This window comes from Pneumocystis carinii, assembly GCF_001477545.1.
Source record: "Pneumocystis carinii B80 chromosome Unknown supercont1.3, whole genome shotgun sequence".
NCBI classification, from domain to species: domain Eukaryota; kingdom Fungi; phylum Ascomycota; class Pneumocystomycetes; order Pneumocystales; family Pneumocystaceae; genus Pneumocystis; species Pneumocystis carinii.
The window spans coordinates 270071-291938 of record NW_017264715.1 but is presented as its reverse complement, the minus strand read 5'-3'; the positions used below and the strand labels follow the sequence as shown (position 1 = coordinate 291938).

The following is a 21868-nucleotide window of genomic DNA, read 5'->3' as shown; positions in this document are numbered from 1 at the left end:
AAAAAAATATATTAAATTATATTACATATTATAAAATCTACATATACATTCTAACACCTATGCTCTACTAGACAAAACCGTATACAGCCTAATGAGCCTTATTACACACATCAATATAGTATCAAATATTCAATATTTACAATATAATTCATATAGACTTTATTAATATATATATACGATATATAGTTGTCTAGAAATAATATACAGTGGATGGGCTAATATCAGGCAAAAAATTAATAAATATATATTACGGGGGCAGATGAGGAAATAAATATTATGTATCCTAAGTTTTTCTAGAACCCTAAACCCTACAGGGAGCTCTAGCAAGATCTAACGTATATCTCTATCAATAGGATATATTTTTGACCAGCTAACGTATATATATAGTTTTTTTCAGGCATTGGACTTATAGTACATTTTATCAGTATTGAAAGTTTTAAACATTATAAATGAATTATCAATCCTTTACGGTTCCTAAAGAACGTATTCCACTTCATTTAAAGATGGAAATTACGCCGCAAGACCACCGTCTTTCAGACGGTACATCAGGCTATTCAGAAACCCATTTTGAGGGAAAAAATGAGCAAATGAATTTAGTCTTTGCACACCTTGAAAAACAAGGATTTATTCCTAAAGATCTTGTTTGGAATGAAACAATTTGGTTTTATCAGAATCTTGGAATTGATGATATGTATTTTGAGAAAGAAAGTGTTAATACTATTGCAAATCATATTTTGGGTGGGTTAGAAATAATATTTTAATAATTGAGTTTATTTGAATTTTATAGCACTTTATAGTGCGAAGATTATGGCGTATACTCGTCATTCTAGAGAATTTGATATTCGTCTTGAGCGGGAAGCAGAAGACCATGCAGTTTATATTGATACAAGTATTCCGGGTGAGACGAATCCCAAGGGCCCATTATATGAAAAAAGGTATTTACACATGTATATCTATTGTTGAACATTGTTTCAATATTTCTGAATAGTATTTGAAATATATTTATAGAATTTATTTTTTTAAAATACTAACTTTTATTATTTTAGAATTGAAGAACTTTATCTTAATAACAGCAATTCAACAAAAGCGTATCGCTTGGAGACGTTTCGTTCATCAACTTTAATTAATGAGTCTCCTAAACAGCAATTGTGCTCATATTTTGTTACAAAATGTAATTTTGTGAATCCAACACCAAGTAAAGAAGAAATGTCAGATTTGCGAATTGTTTCAGATAAGACATTTCTTGAAAAAGCGACTCAACGCACATTTAATATCTATCAAAATGTTGTTAAATCGGTTTTAAATAGAACAGGTCCGGTAATTGAGGTATTTAATAGATTTTATTTTGATACTTGATATATTTTCTAAACATTATTGAATAGATGTATGAAATTAGTGGGACACGTGAGCGTCGTATTGTCATTGGATATAAACAAGGAAGTGCAAGATCTTATTTTTCTGCTCTTTCGAATTTATATCATTATTATGGTTTATTATAGATATTTTTTCTCTAAATAACAAAAATTTTAATATATTTGATAGGACTTACATCAACACGAAAGTATGTTGAACAATTCTCAAATGGTAAGATTGGCAAACATTATATTTGTATATACGTTTATATTCTAATGATATTCTAATACAGGAGTTACGGTTATTTGTATTTATTTAATCCCAGTGTTAGAAAAACAGGCGCAATATCCTCCTATTGAACATAGTATTCACCAGATTGTGAAAGAAGCGTCATTACTTTATTGTATTCCAGAGAATAGATTTCAAGCTTATTTCGCTTCAGGAAGGTTATCTTTGCAAGAAGCAATTTATGCACATTGTGTTTTTGTTTTCATTGGACATTTTCTTAATCGCCTTGGTACTGAATATTCATCACTAAGTTCTATTTTGGATTTGTCCAATCCTATTCATTCAGAAGTATTGGCAAAGTTAAAACGTCGACTTCGACAAGAAACATTCACTAGGGATTATATCTTTGAAATTATTCAGGCATATCCAGAATTGATTAAACTTTTCTATGTTTCTTTTGCTTCTGTGCATTATATTTCATCTAATAAAACAGTTGAAGAACTAAGGCCTAGTTTATCATATCAACGAATTCAAGTTACTAGAATTCTAGGTGAAAAAGAAATTCTTGATGAAGTTAGACGGAAAACAAGTAATAGTCATGAATATATGGTAATGGAGGCATTTTATCTTTTTAATTCACATGTTTTAAAAACAAATTTTTATCAAGTAACAAAAGTTGCTATTAGTTTTCGATTAAATCCCGATTTCCTTCCAGAGATTGAATATCCACAGAAATTGTATGGAATGTTTTTGGTTATTGGATCTGAATTTAGAGGATTTCATTTGCGTTTCAGAGATGTAGCAAGAGGTGGTATTCGAATTGTTAAAAGTAGGAATAAAGAAACATATTCTATTAATGCACGGAGTCTTTTTGATGAAAATTATAATCTTGCAAATACGCAACAAAGGAAAAACAAAGATATTCCTGAAGGGGGAGCAAAAGGTGTAATTCTTCTTGATATGGAGCATCAAGATAAAGCTGTTGTCGGCTTTCAAAAATATATTGACTCAATTATTGATTTACTTTTGGAAGGGGAATCGCCAGGAATCAAGGATAAACTTGTTGATCTTTATTCTCATAAAGAAATTTTATTTTGTGGTCCAGACGAAAATACTGCAAATTTGGTTGATTGGGCCACAGAACATGCTCGAATGAGAGGTGCGCCATGGTGGAAATCTTTTTTTACAGGAAAAACAGCACGTCTTGGTGGAATTCCACATGATGTTTATGGTATGACGTCTTTATCCATTCGACAATATATTTTAGGAATATATGGAAAGTTAGGCTTGAATGAAGAATCAGTTACCAAAATTCAAACAGGAGGACCTGATGGTGATCTTGGATCTAATGAGATTCTTCTTTCTAAAGAAAAATATGTTTGTATTATTGATGGAAGTGGTGTTATATATGATCCTGAAGGAATTTATCGTCCTGAACTAATTCGACTTGCAAAAGAGCGTAAAATGATTTCCTTTTTTGATCGGTCAAAATTAAGTTGTTCTGGCTATATTGTTTTAATAGATGATGAAGATCTAGTATTACCTTCGGGTGAAATTGTAAAAAATGGTACACATTTTAGAGATACAGCGCATCTTAGATTTCATGCCGATCTTTTAGTTCCATGTGGTGGTCGGCCAGAGGCAATTAATCTTAGTAATGTTTCTCAAATGATTCATAATGGAAAATGTGTTATACCTTATATTGTAGAAGGTGCTAATCTTTTTATTACACAAGATGCCAAGGTTAAATTGGAGGAAGCAGGGTGTATTTTATATAAAGATGCCTCTGCAAACAAGGGTGGAGTAACATCAAGTTCTCTAGAAGTATTTGCATCTTTGGCATTTTCAGATGACGATTTTATTCAAAATATGTGTGTTAGTGATGGAAAGGTCCCTCAATTTTATAAAGATTATGTAAAACAAGTGCAAGAGATTATTCAGAATAATGCACAGCTTGAATTTGAAGCTATATGGAGAGAGAATAAAAGAAGTGGTAAATTACGTTCAATTTTATCAGATGATCTTAGTAGCGCCATTACAAGTCTTGATGAAGAAATTCAACAATCAGATCTATGGAATAACGTTGCATTACGCAAAGTAGTTTTAAAGAAAGCATTACCTCCTGTTCTTCTGGAGAAACAAGGATTAGATACCATTTTAGAATATGTTCCTGAACCTTATATTAAAGCAACTTTTGGATCTTTTCTCGCATCGAGATTTATCTATGAATATGGCGCTGATTCGAGTAAATTCTCTTTCTTTCAATTCATGAATAATTATCTTCAAAAGGCAAATACATGATAATTATTTTTTTATTATCTTTATTTTATCTTTTATTTTTTATTTCAAATCAAATTTTATTAGCTATTCTAAAAACAGTTTAAAGTTTATATACACATTCTAATTTCCTGATTAACTGGCATATTTAGTATTAACAAAGGTCATTTTTTCATTTTTTCATAAAGCACAAATATATTAAGGCGTTGATTAGTGATAAAGGGCGATAAGAATAGGGTCTAATTTTCGTTTGATAAGTGCGTCTGCAAATACAAGCTACCTTCTTTAGGGTTGTTTTCAAGAGTTAGGTCATTTTTTATAATACGGACTTTAACTCCATGATATTTTAAGTATAGATACAAATACAATAAAGCTGACAAATATACATAATTAAAGCGAGATTGTTATTCTTTAGAATTATAATTTGACATGACTCTTAAAATCCTAGATATTGGTAAATTTTATTTTTTTCTGATAAATGTAGTTTTTCTAATCTTTATCTTTATAGATCCTTATTTAAAGCCATATGAAAGTATTCTACGCCGAAGATATGATATGTCTCAACGTCTTCTTAAAATATTTGAGGAATCAGAAGGGCTGGATGTGTTTACAAGAAGTTATGAACGAATGGGATTAAATGTACAGCCAAATGGAGATATTATATACCGTGAATGGGCTCCAAATGCAGTTTTTGCAAGCCTCGTTGGAGATTTCAGTGGGTTTTTCTATGCACAATATTTCGGCTGATCTGTAGATTCTTGGGATACACAACTATATCCTATGTCGAAGAATTCATATGGTGTTTTTGAAGTAATTGTTCCAGCAGTAGATGGAAAAGCGGCAATTCCTCATGGATCTCGTGTAAAAATATTTATGATAACAACAGATGGGCAAAGAATATATCGAATTCCTGCATGGATTACACGAGCAACACAAGATCTTTCAGTAAGTCCAGCTTATGATGGGATTTTTTGGAACCCAACTCCCTATGTATTTCGTAATGTTCGTCCACCTCCTCCAAGTGCACTCCGGATTTATGAAGTTCATAGTAGGTCTCAAGTTGTTACAATGATGTAGTTGTCATATAACTATAAATTATGTTATGATATGACAGTGGAATGGTATTTTAAGGATTTGGATACTTTAATCCATTTTCAATGACTTTTGATATAAAAAAATTGTCCTGGGTGTTTAAATAAAACTATTTAAAACATAAATAGTTTTATTTAAACACTCAGTACAAATTTTTACAATGTATTTGGTCATTCTATCATTTATATTATTTGAAGACGCTACTTACATTGTTTAGTTGTTGTATTTGTATTGCTTTTTTGCTAACGCTGTTTAGTTGGTATTAGCACAAACGAATGTCGTATAGGAACATACTCTGAATTCATAAAAAATGTTTTACCGCGTGTTCATTATCTTGGTTATAATACATTACAACTTATGGCTATCATGGAACATCCATATTATGCTTCTTTTGGCTATCAAGTTACTAATTTCTTCAGTGTTTCAAGTCGTTATGGTATAGCAATTATATCTTATCAAATAAATTTTTTCATTTTCATACTTTCTAGGAACTCCAGAAGAGTTAAAGGAATTAATTGATGTGGCCCACGGTATGGGTATTACAGTTTTACTTGACATTGTTCATTCTCATGCTTGTAAAAATGTTGATGATGGAATTAATATGTTTGATGGAACTGATCATTTATATTTTCATGAGGGTAAAAAAGGTGTTCATGACTTATGGGATACTAGACTTTTTAATTATGGAAATTATGAGGTGTTACGTTTTCTACTTTCAAATTTACGTTTTTATATGGAAGAGTTTTGTTTTGATGGATTTAGATTTGATGGGATAACAAGTATAATGTATACCCATCATGGAATTGGTGTTAGTTTTTCTGGAAATTATAATGAATATTTTGGTCCTGATGCTGATGATGAAGGAATTGTATATTTAACTTTGGTAATCTTCTTTTTCTTTATATTAATAAATTGTTTTAATACTTAGCTAAGGCAAACGAAATTCTTCATAGATTTTACCCATCATGTATTACAATTGCAGAAGATGTTTCTGGTATGCCCGGATTATGTATACCTATGTCCATGGGAGGCATTGGTTTTGATTATCGTTTAGCAATGGCTTTACCTGATATGTGAGGAAACTTATATTTAAAAGGATATTGCTTATCAAATAAGGTGGATCAATCTTTTAAAAAATAAAAGAGACGAAGATTGGGATATGGGTAATATATGTTATATATTAACAAACCGAAGATATATGGAAAAAACTATTTCATATGCAGAATCTCATGACCAATCACTTGTAGGTGATAAAACATTAGCATTTTGGTTGATGGATAAAGAAATGTAAATCTATTAATATATATAAATAATCTTAATCTAATTTATCAGGTATACCCATATGAGTCATCTTTCTGAGTTGATACCTATTATTGATCGTGGAATTTCATTACACAAAGTATTTTTTTTTTCTTTAGAATTTTATTAACATTTAAATTAGATGATAAGGTCAAATATATACATAATTTTGCCTGTATTTCTTAATTGGTTCATAGATTGATTACACATAGTTTGGGCGGTGAAGGATATTTATGTTTCGAAGGAAATGAGTTTGGTCATCCTGTAATATATTTTTTAAATAATTTAAATTTACTAACTTTAATTAAGGAATGGCTAGATTTTCCTAGAGAGTAATAATTTTCTTTGATTAACTTGACTAATTTTATAATAGAGGTAACAATAATAGTTTTCATTATGCAAGAAGACAAGTAAGAACTATATTTTCAATGAATTGGCTCACATTATTAGTGGCATCTTGTCGATGATTCTTTATTACGTTATAAATGTTTAAATGAATTCGATAGAGCATTGCAACATTTAGAGGAAAAATATGGATGGCTTAATTCACCTCAAGCGTATATTTCCTTAAAGAACGAATGTATACACAACTTTTTTATTTTTTCTACTCTAAATTCTTTTTAGATGATAAAATTATTGTATACGAAAGAGCTGGCCTTTTATTTATATTCAATTTTCATCCATATAAAAGTTTTACCGATTATCTGTATATTTCTTTCCTTTTTCTTCTCTTCTAATACAAATAGAATGGGTGTAGATGTTCCTGGAACTTATCATATTGTTTTATATACCGATAACAAGGAATTTGGTGGTGTAAAACACATTGATCAAACTATTCACTATAAAACAAACAATTTCCCATGGAATGGCAGGAGAAATTCTATAAAAGTATATTTCTAACTTTAATTATTTTTATTTATCTTTTCAGTGTTATATTCCTACACGAACTGCTATTGTAATGGCTTTAATATAAATCAGTTAATATATACATAAAGTTTTTTGGAACATTCATTTTAATCTATAAATAGCTCTATTAATACTATTTTTCTGACTTTTTAACTTGTTTTTTTGTTAGCTTATATATTATTTTAACGTCGAGATTTTAAGTCCGAGACCTAGTAATAGGCTTGGATTATATTTGGGTTATTTCAAGGGGAATATTGCTAGAGAGGGTCTTTTATAGGTATTTCTATGGTATTTATGAGTATTTCTAATGCTTTTAAGGGTTATTTCTATCTGAATTATGTTTTTTGCACGTAAAATTAGGCCTTTTTTTAATAGAGGATCTTTATCTTTAAGGATAAAAAATGAGAATATTAAGCAAATAATCCAGTTAAAAGCACGAGAAATAGAACATTTACCTTTATTTAATGGTATATATCGTTTTTTTCTGCTTTTTTTTTGCTTTTTTTTGGCAAAATATTGATATAAAAAGCTCGGTACATAACAACAAATACATCTGCGCAAAATTTGCCAGTTGGAAGGGTAAAAGCAGTGGTATGTCTTCTATTATATGTGTATAACATGTTTATGACTTGTTTATTTGATAGATTGGGGCTGTTGTAGAGTAAAATCTTTTTTTCCCCATAAAAAACAAGTTATTGATAGATTTAGCGTTCAATTTGATACAGAAGAACTTCCTAAGGTTTTGGATGCATTACATTTAGATCTTCCTGATGGTAAACGTCTTGTTCTTGAGGTTTCGCAACATTTGGGTGAGCGTACAGTACGAACTATTGCTATGGATGGGACAGAAGGTCTTGTCCGTGGTCAAAAAGCTAAGGCAACTGGCGGACCTATCAAAGTTCCAGTTGGACCTGGTACACTTGGAAGAATTATGAATGTTATTGGAGAGCCAATTGATGAACGAGGTCCTATTAAAGCAGTTAAATATAATCCAATTCATACTGAGCCTCCTACATTTTCTGATCAAGAAACAACACCATCACTTCTTGTCACAGGCATTAAAGTAGTTGATTTGCTTGCTCCATATGCACGTGGAGGGAAAATAGGTTTATTTGGTGGAGCAGGTGTCGGAAAAACCGTTTTTATTCAAGAATTGATCAATAATATTGCTAAAGCATATGGTGGTTATTCTGTATTTGTAGGGGTAGGTGAGCGTACTCGTGAAGGAAATGATTTATATCATGAAATGATTCAAACGGGTGTAATCAAGTTGGACGGAGACTCTAAAGCTGCATTGGTTTTCGGACAGATGAACGAGCCACCAGGAGCACGTGCACGTGTTGCATTGACTGGCTTAACTGTAGCAGAATATTTTCGTGATGAAGAAGGACAAGATGTTTTGCTTTTTGTCGATAATATTTTCCGTTTTACACAAGCAGGTTCAGAAGTCTCTGCACTTCTTGGACGTATTCCATCTGCTGTTGGATATCAACCAACACTTTCTACTGATATGGGTTCTATGCAAGAACGCATCGCAACGACAAAAAAAGGTTCAATTACATCGATTCAGGCCGTATATGTTCCTGCAGATGATTTAACAGATCCTGCTCCTGCAACAACATTTGCTCATTTAGATGCAACAACCACATTATCCAGAAGTATCTCTGAATTGGGTATTTATCCGGCTGTAGATCCATTAGATTCTAATTCCCGTCTCATGAATCCACGTATTGTAGGTGAAGGTAAATCATTCATCTTAATCTCAATTATATCTCATATTTTTGTTTTTAGAACACTACAGAATTGCTTCTGAAGTACAATTGATCCTCCAGAGTTATAAATCACTTCAAGATATCGTAAGAACTTCTTATTCAATTTCAATTCTAATTATATAAAAAGATTGCAATTTTAGGTATGGACGAATTATCCGAAGCCGATAAGTTGATAGTGGTATGTTCTATCCTAACTAAGCCTTAAAAGCTTTTTTCTAATTTTATATCTCTATTAACTTTCTTCTTTCAGGAACGTGCACGTAAACTTCAGCGATTCATGTCTCAGCCATTCACTGTTGCTGAGGTTTTCACTGGTTTAGAAGGTCGTTTAGTAGATTTAAAAGACACTTTGCGCTCTTTTAAAGAAATTATTGAGGGTCGTGCTGATGATTTACCCGAAAACGCTTTCTACATGGTTGGTGATATCGATGAAGCAAGAGCTAAAGGCAAAAAAATACTTGAAGAAATCGGTGCTTAACCTTCTAAAAACTCTTATATTCTTCTCTTATCTTAATAAATCTTTAATTTATACTTTATATATACTATTACTATCCCGTTTCTATGGCAACTTGCCCTCATTTAAGACCTTTCAACGACTTCAATCTTTAAACTCTACTTAAAGGCAAGCCAAGCCGTATAAAGTGTATAAATAACTAAGTATAAAGCATTATTTGATCTTATTTACATTGTTTTAGGGTGGCTAATGAGCCCGTTGCCTTGTAGATATGCGTTACTAAAAAAACCGGGAGATTTTGAGCCACAGGAGTGTTTTTATCCGAGATGTTGTAAGTTAGTATAAAGAAGAGGATAAGGAGGCTATATATGTATAGTAAATGCCCAGATCCATCCGTTAGTTTCATCGTTTTTTAATCTTGGAAACGATCGAATTATATTGAGATATTGTCATTTAAATCCGGCAGTTAATGAGACAAAGCTTCGGGATTGTCTAAGATATACGCCGTCACATTTTCGTTGGGCGGGGACGGATATGTTTAATGTGACGAATGCTCATGGACAACGGCAGATGATTATTGTAGAGACGAATTCATGTCCGTCAGGGCAAAAAAGCATGCCTTTATTATCGGACATTGATGAACATGGAGGGTATGCTTTTTTTTATATGTGTTTAATTGAGGAGGAATGTATGTTTTATGAATTTTTCAATTTCTGAAAAATTGGGTTTAAGTTGATAAATTTTTTTATACATAAATAGTTATATTTAAGACAATGCTGAGGGAATATAGATATCATACAGTTTTGTCGACAGCGTTTCAGAGTTCACTTTCTCATTCTGACCCGGAACTTGGTGGATTAGCAGTAATTTATGACAAAAATGAAATGGAGGCGACTGGGTAATAGTTTTAAAAGTGTTTAATAATGAATTTATGAATACCAATGGATTTAGGTATGCTACGGTAATGGCAGACCTTACACATGAATCGGTATGGATGGCAGAATTTTATGATGGTGATCCGAATCCTCCTGTGAAATGGGAAGATGGCATTCTACATGTTCGTGATAAAGAAAATATATGGCATTCAATTCGTGCATGTTTTCGTTATGTAACAAAAGCACCATGGAACAGAATTCCATTAAAAACTCGGACATTGGTGTTGAATAGTGTCATTTCATGTCTTGCAGGAGGAAGAAATAAGATGATGGCGGCAAGAGCGTAAGTTAGTATTTTTATTGAGAATTTTAACTAAAAATAATTAAAAAGTTATGAATTATTTAATGCGGAAATGGCAGGAACAGGCTTAATGATTCGAACTCCAGAAACATTAAATAATATCTCAAAAAGCGAAATTCCATTGATCATTTCAAGCTGGGGAGGCCATGCAGTAGTTAAAGTTCCCTATAGTAATGCTGGTATATTATATCCGTTCTATAGAAATTAGTATAACAGAGAATTTTTAGGTCAAGGCGTGTATATTATTACAAATCAAAAAGAATTGCAAGATTTTATGTGTACAGAACATCGTTATGATAAGTTTATTGTTCAGAGTTTAATTGGAAATGCAAGTTGGAGTAGTATTACGAGAGAAGGGATGCAGTACCGTAAGTCGATTTAATCTATGCAGTTTTGTCTTGTTTTTAATTGTCTTCGCCCATAGATATTGGAAATATACCAGATAAAAAGGGAAAAACATTTGTTTCAGATCTTCGTTGTATGGTAACGGTTGGTGATGTAGGCGGATTCCAACCAGTAGCAATCTACGGAAGGCGTGCGAGGAAACCTTTGTTAAGAAAATTGACTGATGATCCTTTGACAACCAGTTGGGAGATGTTAGGAACGAACCTAAGCATAAAATTGCCTGATGGATCATTTAGCACAGAGTCTCAAAGATTGGTTTTAATGGATAGAAAGTAAGTAATATATAATAATTTATTTTTTGATAATTAAATTAAAAATAGGGATTTTAACAGTAAGAAATTTATTTTAAAAAATGGAGATTGATTAAGATTAGCTCTGGGTATATCATTGGATGATTTAATTGAAGGTTATGTACAGACGGTATTGAGTGTGATTGCGATTGATAAATTAGCAAAACGATTGATTAATGTTGATACGGGGGAATTCGATATGGAACTTTTCCGTAAGCTAATAAGTTAATGTTTATTATATTTAATTCCGTAGGCGCATTAAATCCTGATGATCGTCTTTTAGAAGAAATTATGTAATAAGAACATTTAAAGCAATTTCTTTTTTATATATTGCATAACCATATGTTTTTGATCATATATTCATTTTATATTCTTTTCAAAAAAAAAAAGATAATTTTATTTCAATATAAAATATCTTAATAATCTAGAATATTTTTTTAATTAGCTTTTAAAAATTCATATTTAAAACATTTTCATGTACATACTAATTAAAATATATATTTAGTATGACAATTCATATTATATATTGCAAATTCCTTTTGATAATATAAAGGATATTTAAATATTTTCTTTTAAAAAGATATATTCTTTATATATTGATTGTGCAAAATTTCATATACATATATATATATTCTCAAAATTTTAATTATAATTTAATCATATCTACCAATATTAAATGTAAAGTCTCACTACAATGGAATATTATTTATATTCTATTAGACTAGTATACATATGAATACTTATATAGAGCTGCATGATATTTTTAGTTCTTAATATATTTATCTAGCTCATTTTTATCATTAAAATTTTTAGAAAAATATAACTTTAGATGAAATATATAAGTTTATCTTTCAACGCATTGAAATATGTTTATTTTTATGAATTGTCTATAGTTAAGATAAAATAGATATAATTTACTTTGTTTGAATTGATTCAAAAAAACTTAAACAAAAGGCAATTAATATTAAAAATATATAGACATGTTATGAATAAAAGAAACAGCTATAAATAATTTTATATGACTCTACTTAATATATTATTAGCAACTGTTTAAATAAAATAGTAGATTTTTTTAGAAATATCATATTCTTTCATAAAAAGCTAGGAATTTTTTATATGTCTAGTAAGAATTAAAATATTTATACTAGTTTTAATTGTTTAGATTTGTTAATATATTCAAAAAATGATCATTAATACTAATAAATAACAGTATTGGTTAATTTAGTAAAATATTCGTAAAAATATAGATTTATAATGAATATTACTTATAAAAAATAATATAAAATTGTTAAATATTTCTGTATAATTTTTTCTTATTTCATGCTAACTAAAGAAATATTATAATAATAATATATAGATTCAGAAAAATATTAATAATGTACATTTTTATATAATAATTATTCAAGATAAATAGATATAACCTTATAATAATATTATTACAAGAAAAATCTTTAGAGTGAAAGTCCTATAGTTTAATTCATAAAGATTTTTTAATATTTAATATATTTTAAAAAATATTTCCATAATTCTGTATTATAATTATGTATCTATCAATGAACTTGCAATTGCTAATAAGTTCTCTGATTATAATAATATTAAATTCTCTAGTCATTAAAATAATATTCTCCAAATAATGGAAAAAATTATAAAAATATACTGCATAATATGTTTTTTAGAAGAAATTTGAAAATCATAGGAACATGTAAATGATTTTCTATATAAAATATATGAATTATGTTAATATGTGTATTTTTATTGTTTCTTTTAATAATAATATATTCACCAATATACAATACCAAATCATCATAAAATAAAACTAAAAACTAAGTCTAACTTTAAGAAAATCCCAATAAAATATAGCTAAAAGCAGAAAATCAATTATTTATCTATAAAAAACTATATAAATCAAATAAAGTAGTATTTGAGCATTTTAGTTTATTGATTTTTTAAAAAACAAATATTTTATAGTCTATTATATATAAAATGAGTTTTCATAAAAATAATGTTAATTGATTAAAATATTGTTCAAGTCAATTTATATATTAATTACTACTTGCATTTAAATATTAAAATAATATTAATTATAAATGAATCATAAGTATTCAGCATTTTCATAGATGATATAAAAGATGAATCTACTTCAATAAACATAAAATATGTATAACCCATAACAATTCTATAATGAAAAAAACATATTCTCTAATTTTCTTATATTAAGAATAATTTCTTTAATTTTTGTAATAAGTCTTGTTCTTTAAGGATGTCTGATTTATACAAAGAAACATATTTATTTTTTCAAAAGTTTCTTATTTTTAATTTTTTAACAAAAAGTGTACATAATACTCTGAAAATTATAACAAAATATTATTTATAGATGAAATACTTAGAGATATTAAGTTCACTTACAACCTTTTTTCATTTAAAACTATTGTTTCTTATTTCCTTGATAAAACTTTATCATATATTTAAATTTCTGTATTATTTTTATGAAAATTAATCATTTGAATAAAAAATACAGAAATTATATAATCAACAAAATCATCATAGTTTTGTTCGTTATTTATATCTTTTAACCATATTACTAAGTATAATTTATAGAACTTTTAGTATTTAAGGATTCAGAATGAGGAAATGACCCAAGATGAAAAGTTACAGATGATTCTGCAGGTAAAACAAGAACATGTTTCATGTCATAATTATAATCAACCTCAAAACGAATAGAGGTCATAGATGTTGTAATGTCGATAGTTGGTAACATGATATATCCGGATTTTAAAGGTATTAATACAAAAGAAAATACTTGTAAACAATCATCCTAAAAAATATTAATAATAGCTATGCTATTTTATATAATTAAACCTTGATAAAGAAACTAGCTTTTTTATATCCAGATAATAACCACGTATTATTGTCAACATGTATTTCGTAAAAAAATACAGATTTTTCAAGCAAATCTTTGTCTATTTCATATCCTAATGTTTGTTGTATCCTAAGTTCTGCATATAAAGGCTCACCAACTGTCATTTTCAGAATTGAATAAATGTTATTATTTATATTTGTATCCGACTTAATTATAAAATCTACTGAATGTAACACATGAATAGTAGGTATTTTAACATGAATCTTAGCCTCTTTCCAGGGACAATTCAATAATTTCATATCAAGAGAAAAATTCTCGAATTCCTTAGATTGTTATAAAATATAAAACTTATCTTATCATCTTACACTCATAATTTTCTGAACTATCTTTATTATTTCGGCTCTATCATTAGAATTGATGAGATTTAATTCATCTTTCCAATAACTAATATGATTTTCTGTAAAAATAATCTGTTTTAACCCATACTCGTCATGATTGATTTTAGATTGTTGAAATTTCTTAAAAATACGAATTATATATGAATAATATTTGCAAAGACCATTGATTTGTAATTCATGAAGAAACATATTTGAGGCAATATAAAACATTTCTGAATGTTTTTAAAATTAAATATAAATTTTAAACTTAACAACATACCTTCTTCTAATGTATGATAGATTATATTAAAAGTTAAAGGTTGATTAGAGTAAAAATTATTTTTTTTGACAATCTTAAATATAAAAGATGCTGACTGAGAAGGAAGAATTAACTAATAGCCTATTAATATTTTAATTAAAGGATAACTATCATTTACCGTATTATTTGAAATCTCACTTGGAGAAACAAAAAAATCATTTGATTCTTCTAGTTTTGTGCTAATAATTCTCAAAGATGAAGTATTAAAAGAAATAAGAAATTGAGAAAAAATACTATGTAGATAAGAAAAAGAAGTATTATATTTCTTCCTTACCATTGTTTTCTAAAATAATTTCGTACATCAAGAGTCAATGGCAAAGTAGTCAGTATGTTAAAATTAGATATATAAATATACGATTCATTAGTTGATACAAAATATGTTACTGATATTTTTGCCTTCAATGGATCAATATATATATATAAAAGATGAATATTTAATATACCTTAATCTCCAAAATTTCATTATCAGAAAAATATGGAATTATAAAAGATAGTATTTGATCTGAGTTAATATTCCCAAATGTAAGTATATTGTTTTCAGTAATTTTTTCTAATTCGTATGGAATTGCTTTTTCCGACTGTTTAGTGTCTCCTAAAGTAAGATCATTTTTATTAAAAAGATATGCTTTTATTTTAGAAGTATGAATTTTAAGATTTGGAATATTAAATTTAATATCTAAATGGCCTGATATAACATTGTTTTTCCCAGGATCTATCTCTATAGATATTCTTTGTTTGTTAAGTAATACTATAATATTTAGTATATATGTTAATATAAATAAAATAATACTATCGGACGGCAATGTAACTTTAACATCAAGAGAACCTATTCGTGGAAATAAAGCTATACAAAATTTTTTTCCTGAATATAGGAAATTCTTTACAAGACAAATTTTCCCAATTTTTATTTCAATGGTTTCTATTATATAATTTCCAGGACTAGTTATCTTCTTCTAATCAATAATTGAATATTGGAGTATAAACTTACGTTTGATATTAAATTAATTACATTTTTATCATGTTTTAAAATAATATTTTCTTTAATAAAACATAGTTCTTGACTATCACTTTCTTTATGCATTTTAACACTTGCACTTTGTATTGAAATATCTTGAGAAATTTTGTTTATTAATATTAATTCCAAAAAATAGCTGTCTTTATCTTCAAATTGATTAATATATTCATCTAGATGAGCAGAGAAATAATTTTCTAAAGGATATGAAATATCTTAAAGAAATTAAAGAATCGCTTTATAAAATCTTAAATGCATACCATTACTAAGAACCTTTGAATATTTTTCTATTTCTTTGATATAAAATAATGTTTTATCTTGCGGCAAATATTTTTCAAATGTTAATAATGACAAACATGATTTCATATATTTTTCGATATCTCCAATCTCAATTGCGCATGAAGCATAGATCTGTATCATAGAACATTCAATTTTTTCCCAACCATTTTTCGAATAAAACTCTGGTACATTTTTCAAAATATCAGCAGCTTTTTTATATTGTTTTAAATAACTATAAAATCAATTAGATAGATAAAATAATGATAACACTTACTGTTGAAATGATGCTATATTGCTCAAAATTCTTCCTACTGAATTTGGTTTATCTCCTTCTTGAAATTCCATCAATATATAATTATTCAAAGTCTAAGATTGTTAAATTTTTTTTAAAAATAATATTTCTATATATAAATACATGATATTCCTTTAAAAATTCTTCTTTTGAATCTATCATTCGAACAAGTTGCATGTTTGTGATATGTTCAGTTTCATCTAGATGAATTCTTGCATTATTTTCAGAAACCATAGTGAATTTGTCAGAAAATAATAAATTGTTTGGTATATGTCCAAATGCAGCACCAATTTTATCAAGCTAACATATGTTATTTTTTGTCAATAAAATTAATTATAAAAAAATATAGAGTACCTGCAACCTAGCTAAAAACAAAAGCTCGCCTCTAAGTGCAGAAAGTCTTTTATTTTTCGATACTCCTTCTGTAATATTTATAAGATTGTGAACACTACTCCAGATCCAACTCTCAATAAACCAAGGAATTAATGTTTCCTCATTTTTTCGTAATATTATTGCCATTGTAACAATGAAATTTCTTCCTCTTTGAAGAATATCAGCATACTCACCTAATTGCCGAAGCAATTGACATTGGCGAGCAAATAAATAAATTCTAAAGTCGAAAAGAGATATGGTATTTTGTAATATAAACATACGATATGGTTTTTTAGAAGTATCCAATATAGACTCCGAGTCATCATTTAAATCTGTTCCTCCAATGTTTTCAAACCAAGTTAATTGATTATCTAAATTAATAAACAAATATCTAATTGTTTGTATTTTTTCATTAACCTTTTATTGTTTGATGAAATAAGGACTCTAATTCATCATATTGAGCTAACGAATCTTCAATTAATGTCATTTGCTCAAAGGATTGGGCCAGTCCTTCCTATATATATCTATCAGTTTAAACTTTAGAAATAAAATACTAGATTACTTTTAAGATAAAAAAAGTACAATAATTCCATCCTGGAAAAGACTTTTGGGAATCAATTTTCTTTATATCTTCTTCATACTGAAGTATTCTAGCATTAAAACTCGAAACAATCCCTTCTTTCATCTTTACTACAAAATCTTGCCATGACTCAATTTCATCTATATCTCCTAATCGGAGTTGAACACATCTAAACCATAAAATACATAATTATACAATATAAAACTACAAACCTATCTCTTTTTGATGTATTAAATTCAGCTTTAATCTTATCATATACTGATGCCTTTATACTTAAAAATTTTGACGGGTTAATATTTTTATTTATAGTTAATGGCTCCAATTGCAAAACTACATGTACTATAAGCCATTCCTGGTTCTTTTTTGACGTCACCATGCTATACCAGGAGCGAATCATTGAACGAATATGACTACGATATACATCAATGTCCTCACATTTTACCAGAAATATGTTCAGATATGGATTATCCAGAAGACCCTGCAACTGGTGGGGCTTTCCATCTGAATTTGTTTGATGATACGGCTTTATATTAATCTCAAGATTATCAATATATCTAACCACTCCATTGCTACTCTTCCAATGTATATTCTTTAAAGGCAAATGATACTGTAATGTAGGATAAATCGACAGCCAAAGATTAAAATTATCAGTATCTGCTTTATATTAGCTTTATTTATATAAAATACTGCAAATATTTACATGTAACTGTTATTTTTGCTGAATTCATCTCTAGAGAGGTGATTTTTTCAGTACGAAAATTTTATAGCTAGTAATTAGAAAAATTATATAGATATATAGATATTTAGAAAGATCAATATATGTATTTTTGCTTTTTTTTTAAAGATATAGTTTGTATTATATTGATAAATCTATTTTTTTTAGTTATATCTCTTGAAACTTATATATAAGCTGGTAAAAGAAAAGAATAACAACAAAGGTAATTTTGTACATGTAATTCTAATGTATAGTAAAATGTATGGGTCAAGAAGGCGTCGATTTTGCCTTCAAAACTCTTTTTTATTGATCAAAAGGCGTTTTTAATCTATAAAAAGAGCTTTCAAAGAAATTAAAAGCAGATATTCAATATTTATAATTAATTGCTATTAAAAAACATAAACAACCTCTCTAGAATACATTTTATTTATCAATACTCCATTTTTCACAAATAAAAATATATCAGGCATTTCACCACTTTCAATATCAAAACCTTTCAAATAGTTTTATACAATGTTATTTATCGTCTTTTTAATATCTATTCATGCATTAATTTGAATCAGATAATTTTATACTATATAAGCTAATTTAAGATCATCTTCGTGAACCTCAAATTTCTATCAAAGTATGGAGATTTCTTTGAATAAGGCATCAGACAGCATGAAACAGGAATCGCCAAATATCCAGTTTATAAAGGAGAACAAGGAGTTTAAGTAGAATTAATTGAGTAGATATTTATATAAGGTTAATATAATATAGTGGAGAACTGGCGAAATTTATAGAGGATAGCGGGTTGCAGAACCAAGGCATTGATTATAATGTTGTGGCAGTCTTAGGGAGTCAGTCTACAGGGAAAAGTAGGGAACTTTAGGATTATATATATATAATATTTATTTTTCAAGGCACATTATTGAATAAGCTTTTTTCTACGTGTTTTAGTACTATGGATTCATTGGTTAGAAAACAAACAACAAAAGGCATTTTTTATGGAATATTTTGAGGTGATTTATGATTTATGTTAGGGATCTGGCTTTCAAAGTCATGCGATACGAATATTTTGATTATGGATGTAGAAGGGATGGATGGACGAGAACGAGGAGATGATCAGGTAGAAAAAAAAGATATATATATATATTTAAGAGCTATATGTATATAAGGACTTTGAAAGGAAGTCAGCGCTTTTTGCATTGGCAATAAGCGATGTGATTATTATTAATTTATGGGAACATCAAATTGGACTATATCAAGGAGCAAATATGGGATTATTGAAAACGATATTTGAAGTTAATCTTCAATTGTTTCAAAAGAATAGATCTAAGTAATTAAGAATTTAGGAAATTTCATGTATAAACTTATATTATAGAAACGAAGAAAATTCAATCATATTATTTGTTGTTAGAGACTATGTGGGAACAACACCTCTGAAAAATTTATCTAGTATTTTGAAATCTGATCTAGAACGTATTTGGAATTTACTAGCAAAGGTAAATATTAATACATTTTTGTTATTTCTATCTGAAATATGATTAGCCCGAAAAATTGGAAAATTCTATAATTAATGATTTTTTTGATCTTCAATTTACTACCCTCTCTCATATGATGTTAGCACCGGAGGAGTTTGAACAAGATATAGTAGAATTACGGAAGAGGTATGTTATAGGATATTTATTTAGCTATATAATATTAATCTTTTTAGATTTTTTGATCGTTCTAATGCTAATTTCGTGTTTCGTTCTAAATATTATAAACGAGTACCTGCAGATGGGTTTTCCGTTTATGTCAAAGGAATATGGGAAAAAATTATTACAAATAAAGATCTTGATTTGCCAACTCAACAACAACTTTTAGCTCAATATCGATGTGATGAAATTTCTAAAGCAATTTTAGAAAGTATTGAGCTAACAATTAAAACTTTAGAAAAATCTATACACACTAAGAAGTTTCTTGATGATTTAGACCAGGAAATGGAGAAAATAAAAGTGTCTGCATTGGAAATTTTTGATAAAAAAGGATTGCATTACCATAAGGATGTTTATCTTTGTAAACGTTTCGAGTTAATAAATAAACTTCATTCAAGAATGTACATTCTTTATGTAACACAGATAGGAACATTGGTTAAATTGGGTGTTTCTCAATTTAAAAGCATTATGAAAAGTGAGCTAGACAAACCGCATCAGGATTTTAATTTTGAAAATCTTCTAAATGATTGTCGTTATAAGGTAGAAAAGGAATTTGAAACTAAAGCGTCAAAATATTGTATTAGTGAAAGTGGTTGGACATTTACTCAAGAATTAGAATTACTTAAAAAAGAAATAACCGAAGTAGCATCTACTCTTCAGAAGGACCAGAAATTTAAATTAATTAATAATCTTGAAAAAGAATTTAAAGAACAATTAGATGAGCCTGTTTCTTTAATTCTAAAAAAACCTTCTGATGATATCTGGGACCAAGTTATTTTAAAATATCTCAATACGACTAATGATTTTGAGAAGATACTATCTCAAAAACTTTCTGGTTGGAATAAATGTTTATTTTTACGTTTAATAACATTACTAGGTTTTGGTATTTCTCAACAAGAAAATGAAAAAAGTCGATCAGATTTTAAGCAGAAAACATTGTCTTTTTTAAAGGATAAAATTAAGCAAGAAATAACAGAAGACTCAGTTTTTCTTATATTAAGAGAGATGTATTACTTTTAATTTAATTTATATCTATTTTATCTAATATTTAAAGTTTTGAAGATAAGTTTAGATTTGACAAAGATGGTGTTCCAAGAATATGGAAATCGAGTGATAATATCAATGGAATATATAAAACTCTTCTTGATGACGTAATACTTTTCATTATTTTGATTTATTTTAATTTGTATAGACATTAAAACTTATTTCATTATATTCCACTGTTAAATGTAAGGATGGTTCATATCCTAAACTCGAAATACCTTTAGAAAATGTATGGCTTTAAAATTATTCATATTTTATACTAATATATTAGAATTGTGATTTAAAAAAATTTTGGAATATCATTTCTTCAACTAAGCAACAACAACTTAATAATAAATTCAAACGAGTAGCAGATGTAATCTATATTGATGCTAAACGTGGCATAATGACAAATGTTACTCGAATACCATTCTATTTTTACGTATTACTCTTAGCTTTTGGTTGGAATGAAATTGTAATGATTATACGAAATCCTTTATACTTTTTTTTCATTTTTATCTTGATTTTTATATTTTATATTTTATATTCTTTAAACTTAATTATTCCTGCTGAACAGATTATGAAGACTGTGTTTTCTCATATTATAGAAAACATAAATGTAGGTTAAAAATATAATATTAAGTATACACAATTTATAATATTTAGAGTCAACTTAAAAAGTTTTTAGAGACTTTAACAAGTTTGTCAATTAATTCCAAAGAAAACTAAGGTTAAAGAGATTAAGTTGAATATTATTTATACATATTAAAATTATAGAATCGATTAAATTACATATAAATACAACTAGATAATATATTATTATTCATAAACGATATATAATAACAAATGACGACTAATAAATTTCATTATTGCTCTTAATATTACTCTATATAATTAATGTTAATATATAAAATTTATAAAAACTAACATTATCCAATATTTAAATCTTATTTGATAAAAAATATCAAAACATTTGTAATACTATAAAGAAAATATTCACAACTATCTATTTAAAACATCATTTTAGAAAAAAAATATTAAAAAAATA

At 27.8% G+C, this 21868-nt stretch overlaps 6 protein-coding genes across 6 annotated transcripts; 5 read left to right on the top strand and 1 right to left on the bottom strand.

The window, feature by feature from the left end:
* Nucleotides 1–404: 404 nt before the first annotated feature.
* T552_00724 (hypothetical protein) lies at nt 405–3926 on the top strand. Its single transcript, XM_018369328.1, has 6 exons — nt 405–738; nt 788–935; nt 1047–1326; nt 1383–1488; nt 1543–1584; nt 1646–3926. Exons 1-6 carry the CDS (start codon nt 450–452, stop codon nt 3880–3882), a joined length of 3102 nt encoding a protein of 1033 aa, XP_018227038.1. The 5' UTR covers nt 405–449; the 3' UTR covers nt 3883–3926.
* Nucleotides 3927–4245: 319 nt separating this feature from the next.
* T552_00723 (hypothetical protein) lies at nt 4246–7267 on the top strand. Its single transcript, XM_018369327.1, has 16 exons — nt 4246–4312; nt 4367–4573; nt 4613–4906; nt 5207–5386; nt 5439–5833; nt 5884–6023; nt 6067–6237; nt 6283–6349; nt 6392–6399; nt 6447–6513; nt 6559–6581; nt 6623–6659; nt 6700–6829; nt 6874–6955; nt 6996–7137; nt 7178–7267. The coding sequence occupies exons 1-16, from the start codon at nt 4288–4290 to the stop codon at nt 7220–7222; spliced, it is 2013 nt and encodes a 670-aa protein (XP_018227037.1). The 5' UTR covers nt 4246–4287; the 3' UTR covers nt 7223–7267.
* Nucleotides 7268–7405: 138 nt separating this feature from the next.
* On the top strand, nt 7406–9449 carry T552_00722 (ATP synthase subunit beta, mitochondrial). Its single transcript, XM_018369326.1, has 8 exons — nt 7406–7432; nt 7474–7622; nt 7685–7746; nt 7800–7816; nt 7864–8897; nt 8947–9011; nt 9055–9105; nt 9178–9449. Exons 2-8 carry the CDS (start codon nt 7493–7495, stop codon nt 9403–9405), a joined length of 1587 nt encoding a protein of 528 aa, XP_018227036.1. The 5' UTR covers nt 7406–7432; nt 7474–7492; the 3' UTR covers nt 9406–9449.
* Nucleotides 9450–9531: 82 nt separating this feature from the next.
* On the top strand, nt 9532–11653 carry T552_00721 (hypothetical protein). Its single transcript, XM_018369325.1, has 11 exons — nt 9532–9570; nt 9623–9712; nt 9758–10031; nt 10172–10279; nt 10333–10599; nt 10648–10796; nt 10845–10985; nt 11042–11294; nt 11343–11353; nt 11396–11524; nt 11566–11653. Exons 2-11 carry the CDS (start codon nt 9631–9633, stop codon nt 11607–11609), a joined length of 1458 nt encoding a protein of 485 aa, XP_018227035.1. The 5' UTR covers nt 9532–9570; nt 9623–9630; the 3' UTR covers nt 11610–11653.
* Nucleotides 11654–13850: 2197 nt separating this feature from the next.
* Nucleotides 13851–18162, bottom strand: T552_00720 (hypothetical protein). The gene is made up of 17 exons (XM_018369324.1): nt 18104–18162; nt 17616–18057; nt 17386–17572; nt 17241–17337; nt 16806–17194; nt 16575–16751; nt 16434–16525; nt 16141–16391; nt 15857–16095; nt 15659–15815; nt 15312–15616; nt 15143–15264; nt 14987–15101; nt 14830–14941; nt 14538–14782; nt 14172–14495; nt 13851–14127 (listed from the first exon to the last, which is right to left on the bottom strand). Exons 1-17 carry the CDS (start codon nt 18129–18131, stop codon nt 13894–13896), a joined length of 3516 nt encoding a protein of 1171 aa, XP_018227034.1. The 5' UTR covers nt 18132–18162; the 3' UTR covers nt 13851–13893.
* A 583-nt stretch (nt 18163–18745) lies between these two features.
* On the top strand, nt 18746–21593 carry T552_00719 (hypothetical protein; the record flags this gene model as incomplete). The annotated part of the gene is made up of 12 exons (XM_018369323.1): nt 18746–18831; nt 18878–18975; nt 19021–19095; nt 19141–19226; nt 19276–19436; nt 19482–19602; nt 19649–19767; nt 19815–20632; nt 20675–20804; nt 20852–20948; nt 20990–21070; nt 21113–21593. The coding sequence occupies 12 exons, from the start codon at nt 18746–18748 to the stop codon at nt 21446–21448; spliced, it is 2208 nt and encodes a 735-aa protein (XP_018227033.1). The 3' UTR covers nt 21449–21593.
* Nucleotides 21594–21868: the final 275 nt, after the last annotated feature.

What these genes read in the sequence shown, in the direction of transcription:
- T552_00724 (XM_018369328.1), top strand. Translation starts at nt 450, where the DNA reads ATGAATTATCAATCCTTTACGGTTCCTAAAGAACGTATTCCACTTCAT. An exon ending in GAATTTATATCATTATTATG is followed by an intron (nt 1,489 to 1,542) that starts GTTTATTATAGA and finishes TATATTTGATAG; the next exon opens with GACTTACATCAACACGAAAG. An exon ending in TGTTGAACAATTCTCAAATG is followed by an intron (nt 1,585 to 1,645) that starts GTAAGATTGGCA and finishes ATTCTAATACAG; the next exon opens with GAGTTACGGTTATTTGTATT.
- T552_00723 (XM_018369327.1), top strand. Translation starts at nt 4,288, where the DNA reads ATGACTCTTAAAATCCTAGATATTG. An exon ending in TGGTTGATGGATAAAGAAAT is followed by an intron (nt 6,238 to 6,282) that starts GTAAATCTATTA and finishes CTAATTTATCAG; the next exon opens with GTATACCCATATGAGTCATC. An exon ending in GCAGGAGAAATTCTATAAAA is followed by an intron (nt 7,138 to 7,177) that starts GTATATTTCTAA and finishes TTATCTTTTCAG; the next exon opens with TGTTATATTCCTACACGAAC.
- T552_00722 (XM_018369326.1), top strand. Translation starts at nt 7,493, where the DNA reads ATGTTTTTTGCACGTAAAATTAGGCCTTTTTTTAATAGAGGATCTTTA. An exon ending in ACATTTACCTTTATTTAATG is followed by an intron (nt 7,623 to 7,684) that starts GTATATATCGTT and finishes TGATATAAAAAG; the next exon opens with CTCGGTACATAACAACAAAT. An exon ending in AAGCCGATAAGTTGATAGTG is followed by an intron (nt 9,106 to 9,177) that starts GTATGTTCTATC and finishes TTCTTCTTTCAG; the next exon opens with GAACGTGCACGTAAACTTCA.
- T552_00721 (XM_018369325.1), top strand. Translation starts at nt 9,631, where the DNA reads ATGAGCCCGTTGCCTTGTAGATATGCGTTACTAAAAAAACCGGGAGAT. An exon ending in AGTTCCCTATAGTAATGCTG is followed by an intron (nt 10,797 to 10,844) that starts GTATATTATATC and finishes GAGAATTTTTAG; the next exon opens with GTCAAGGCGTGTATATTATT. An exon ending in GAGAGAAGGGATGCAGTACC is followed by an intron (nt 10,986 to 11,041) that starts GTAAGTCGATTT and finishes CTTCGCCCATAG; the next exon opens with ATATTGGAAATATACCAGAT.
- T552_00720 (XM_018369324.1), bottom strand. Translation starts at nt 18,131, where the DNA reads ATGAATTCAGCAAAAATAACAGTTACAT. An exon ending in AATATAGCATCATTTCAACA is followed by an intron (nt 16,392 to 16,433) that starts GTAAGTGTTATC and finishes TTGATTTTATAG; the next exon opens with TTATTTAAAACAATATAAAA. An exon ending in ATGAAATTTTGGAGATTAAG is followed by an intron (nt 15,265 to 15,311) that starts GTATATTAAATA and finishes GATCCATTGAAG; the next exon opens with GCAAAAATATCAGTAACATA.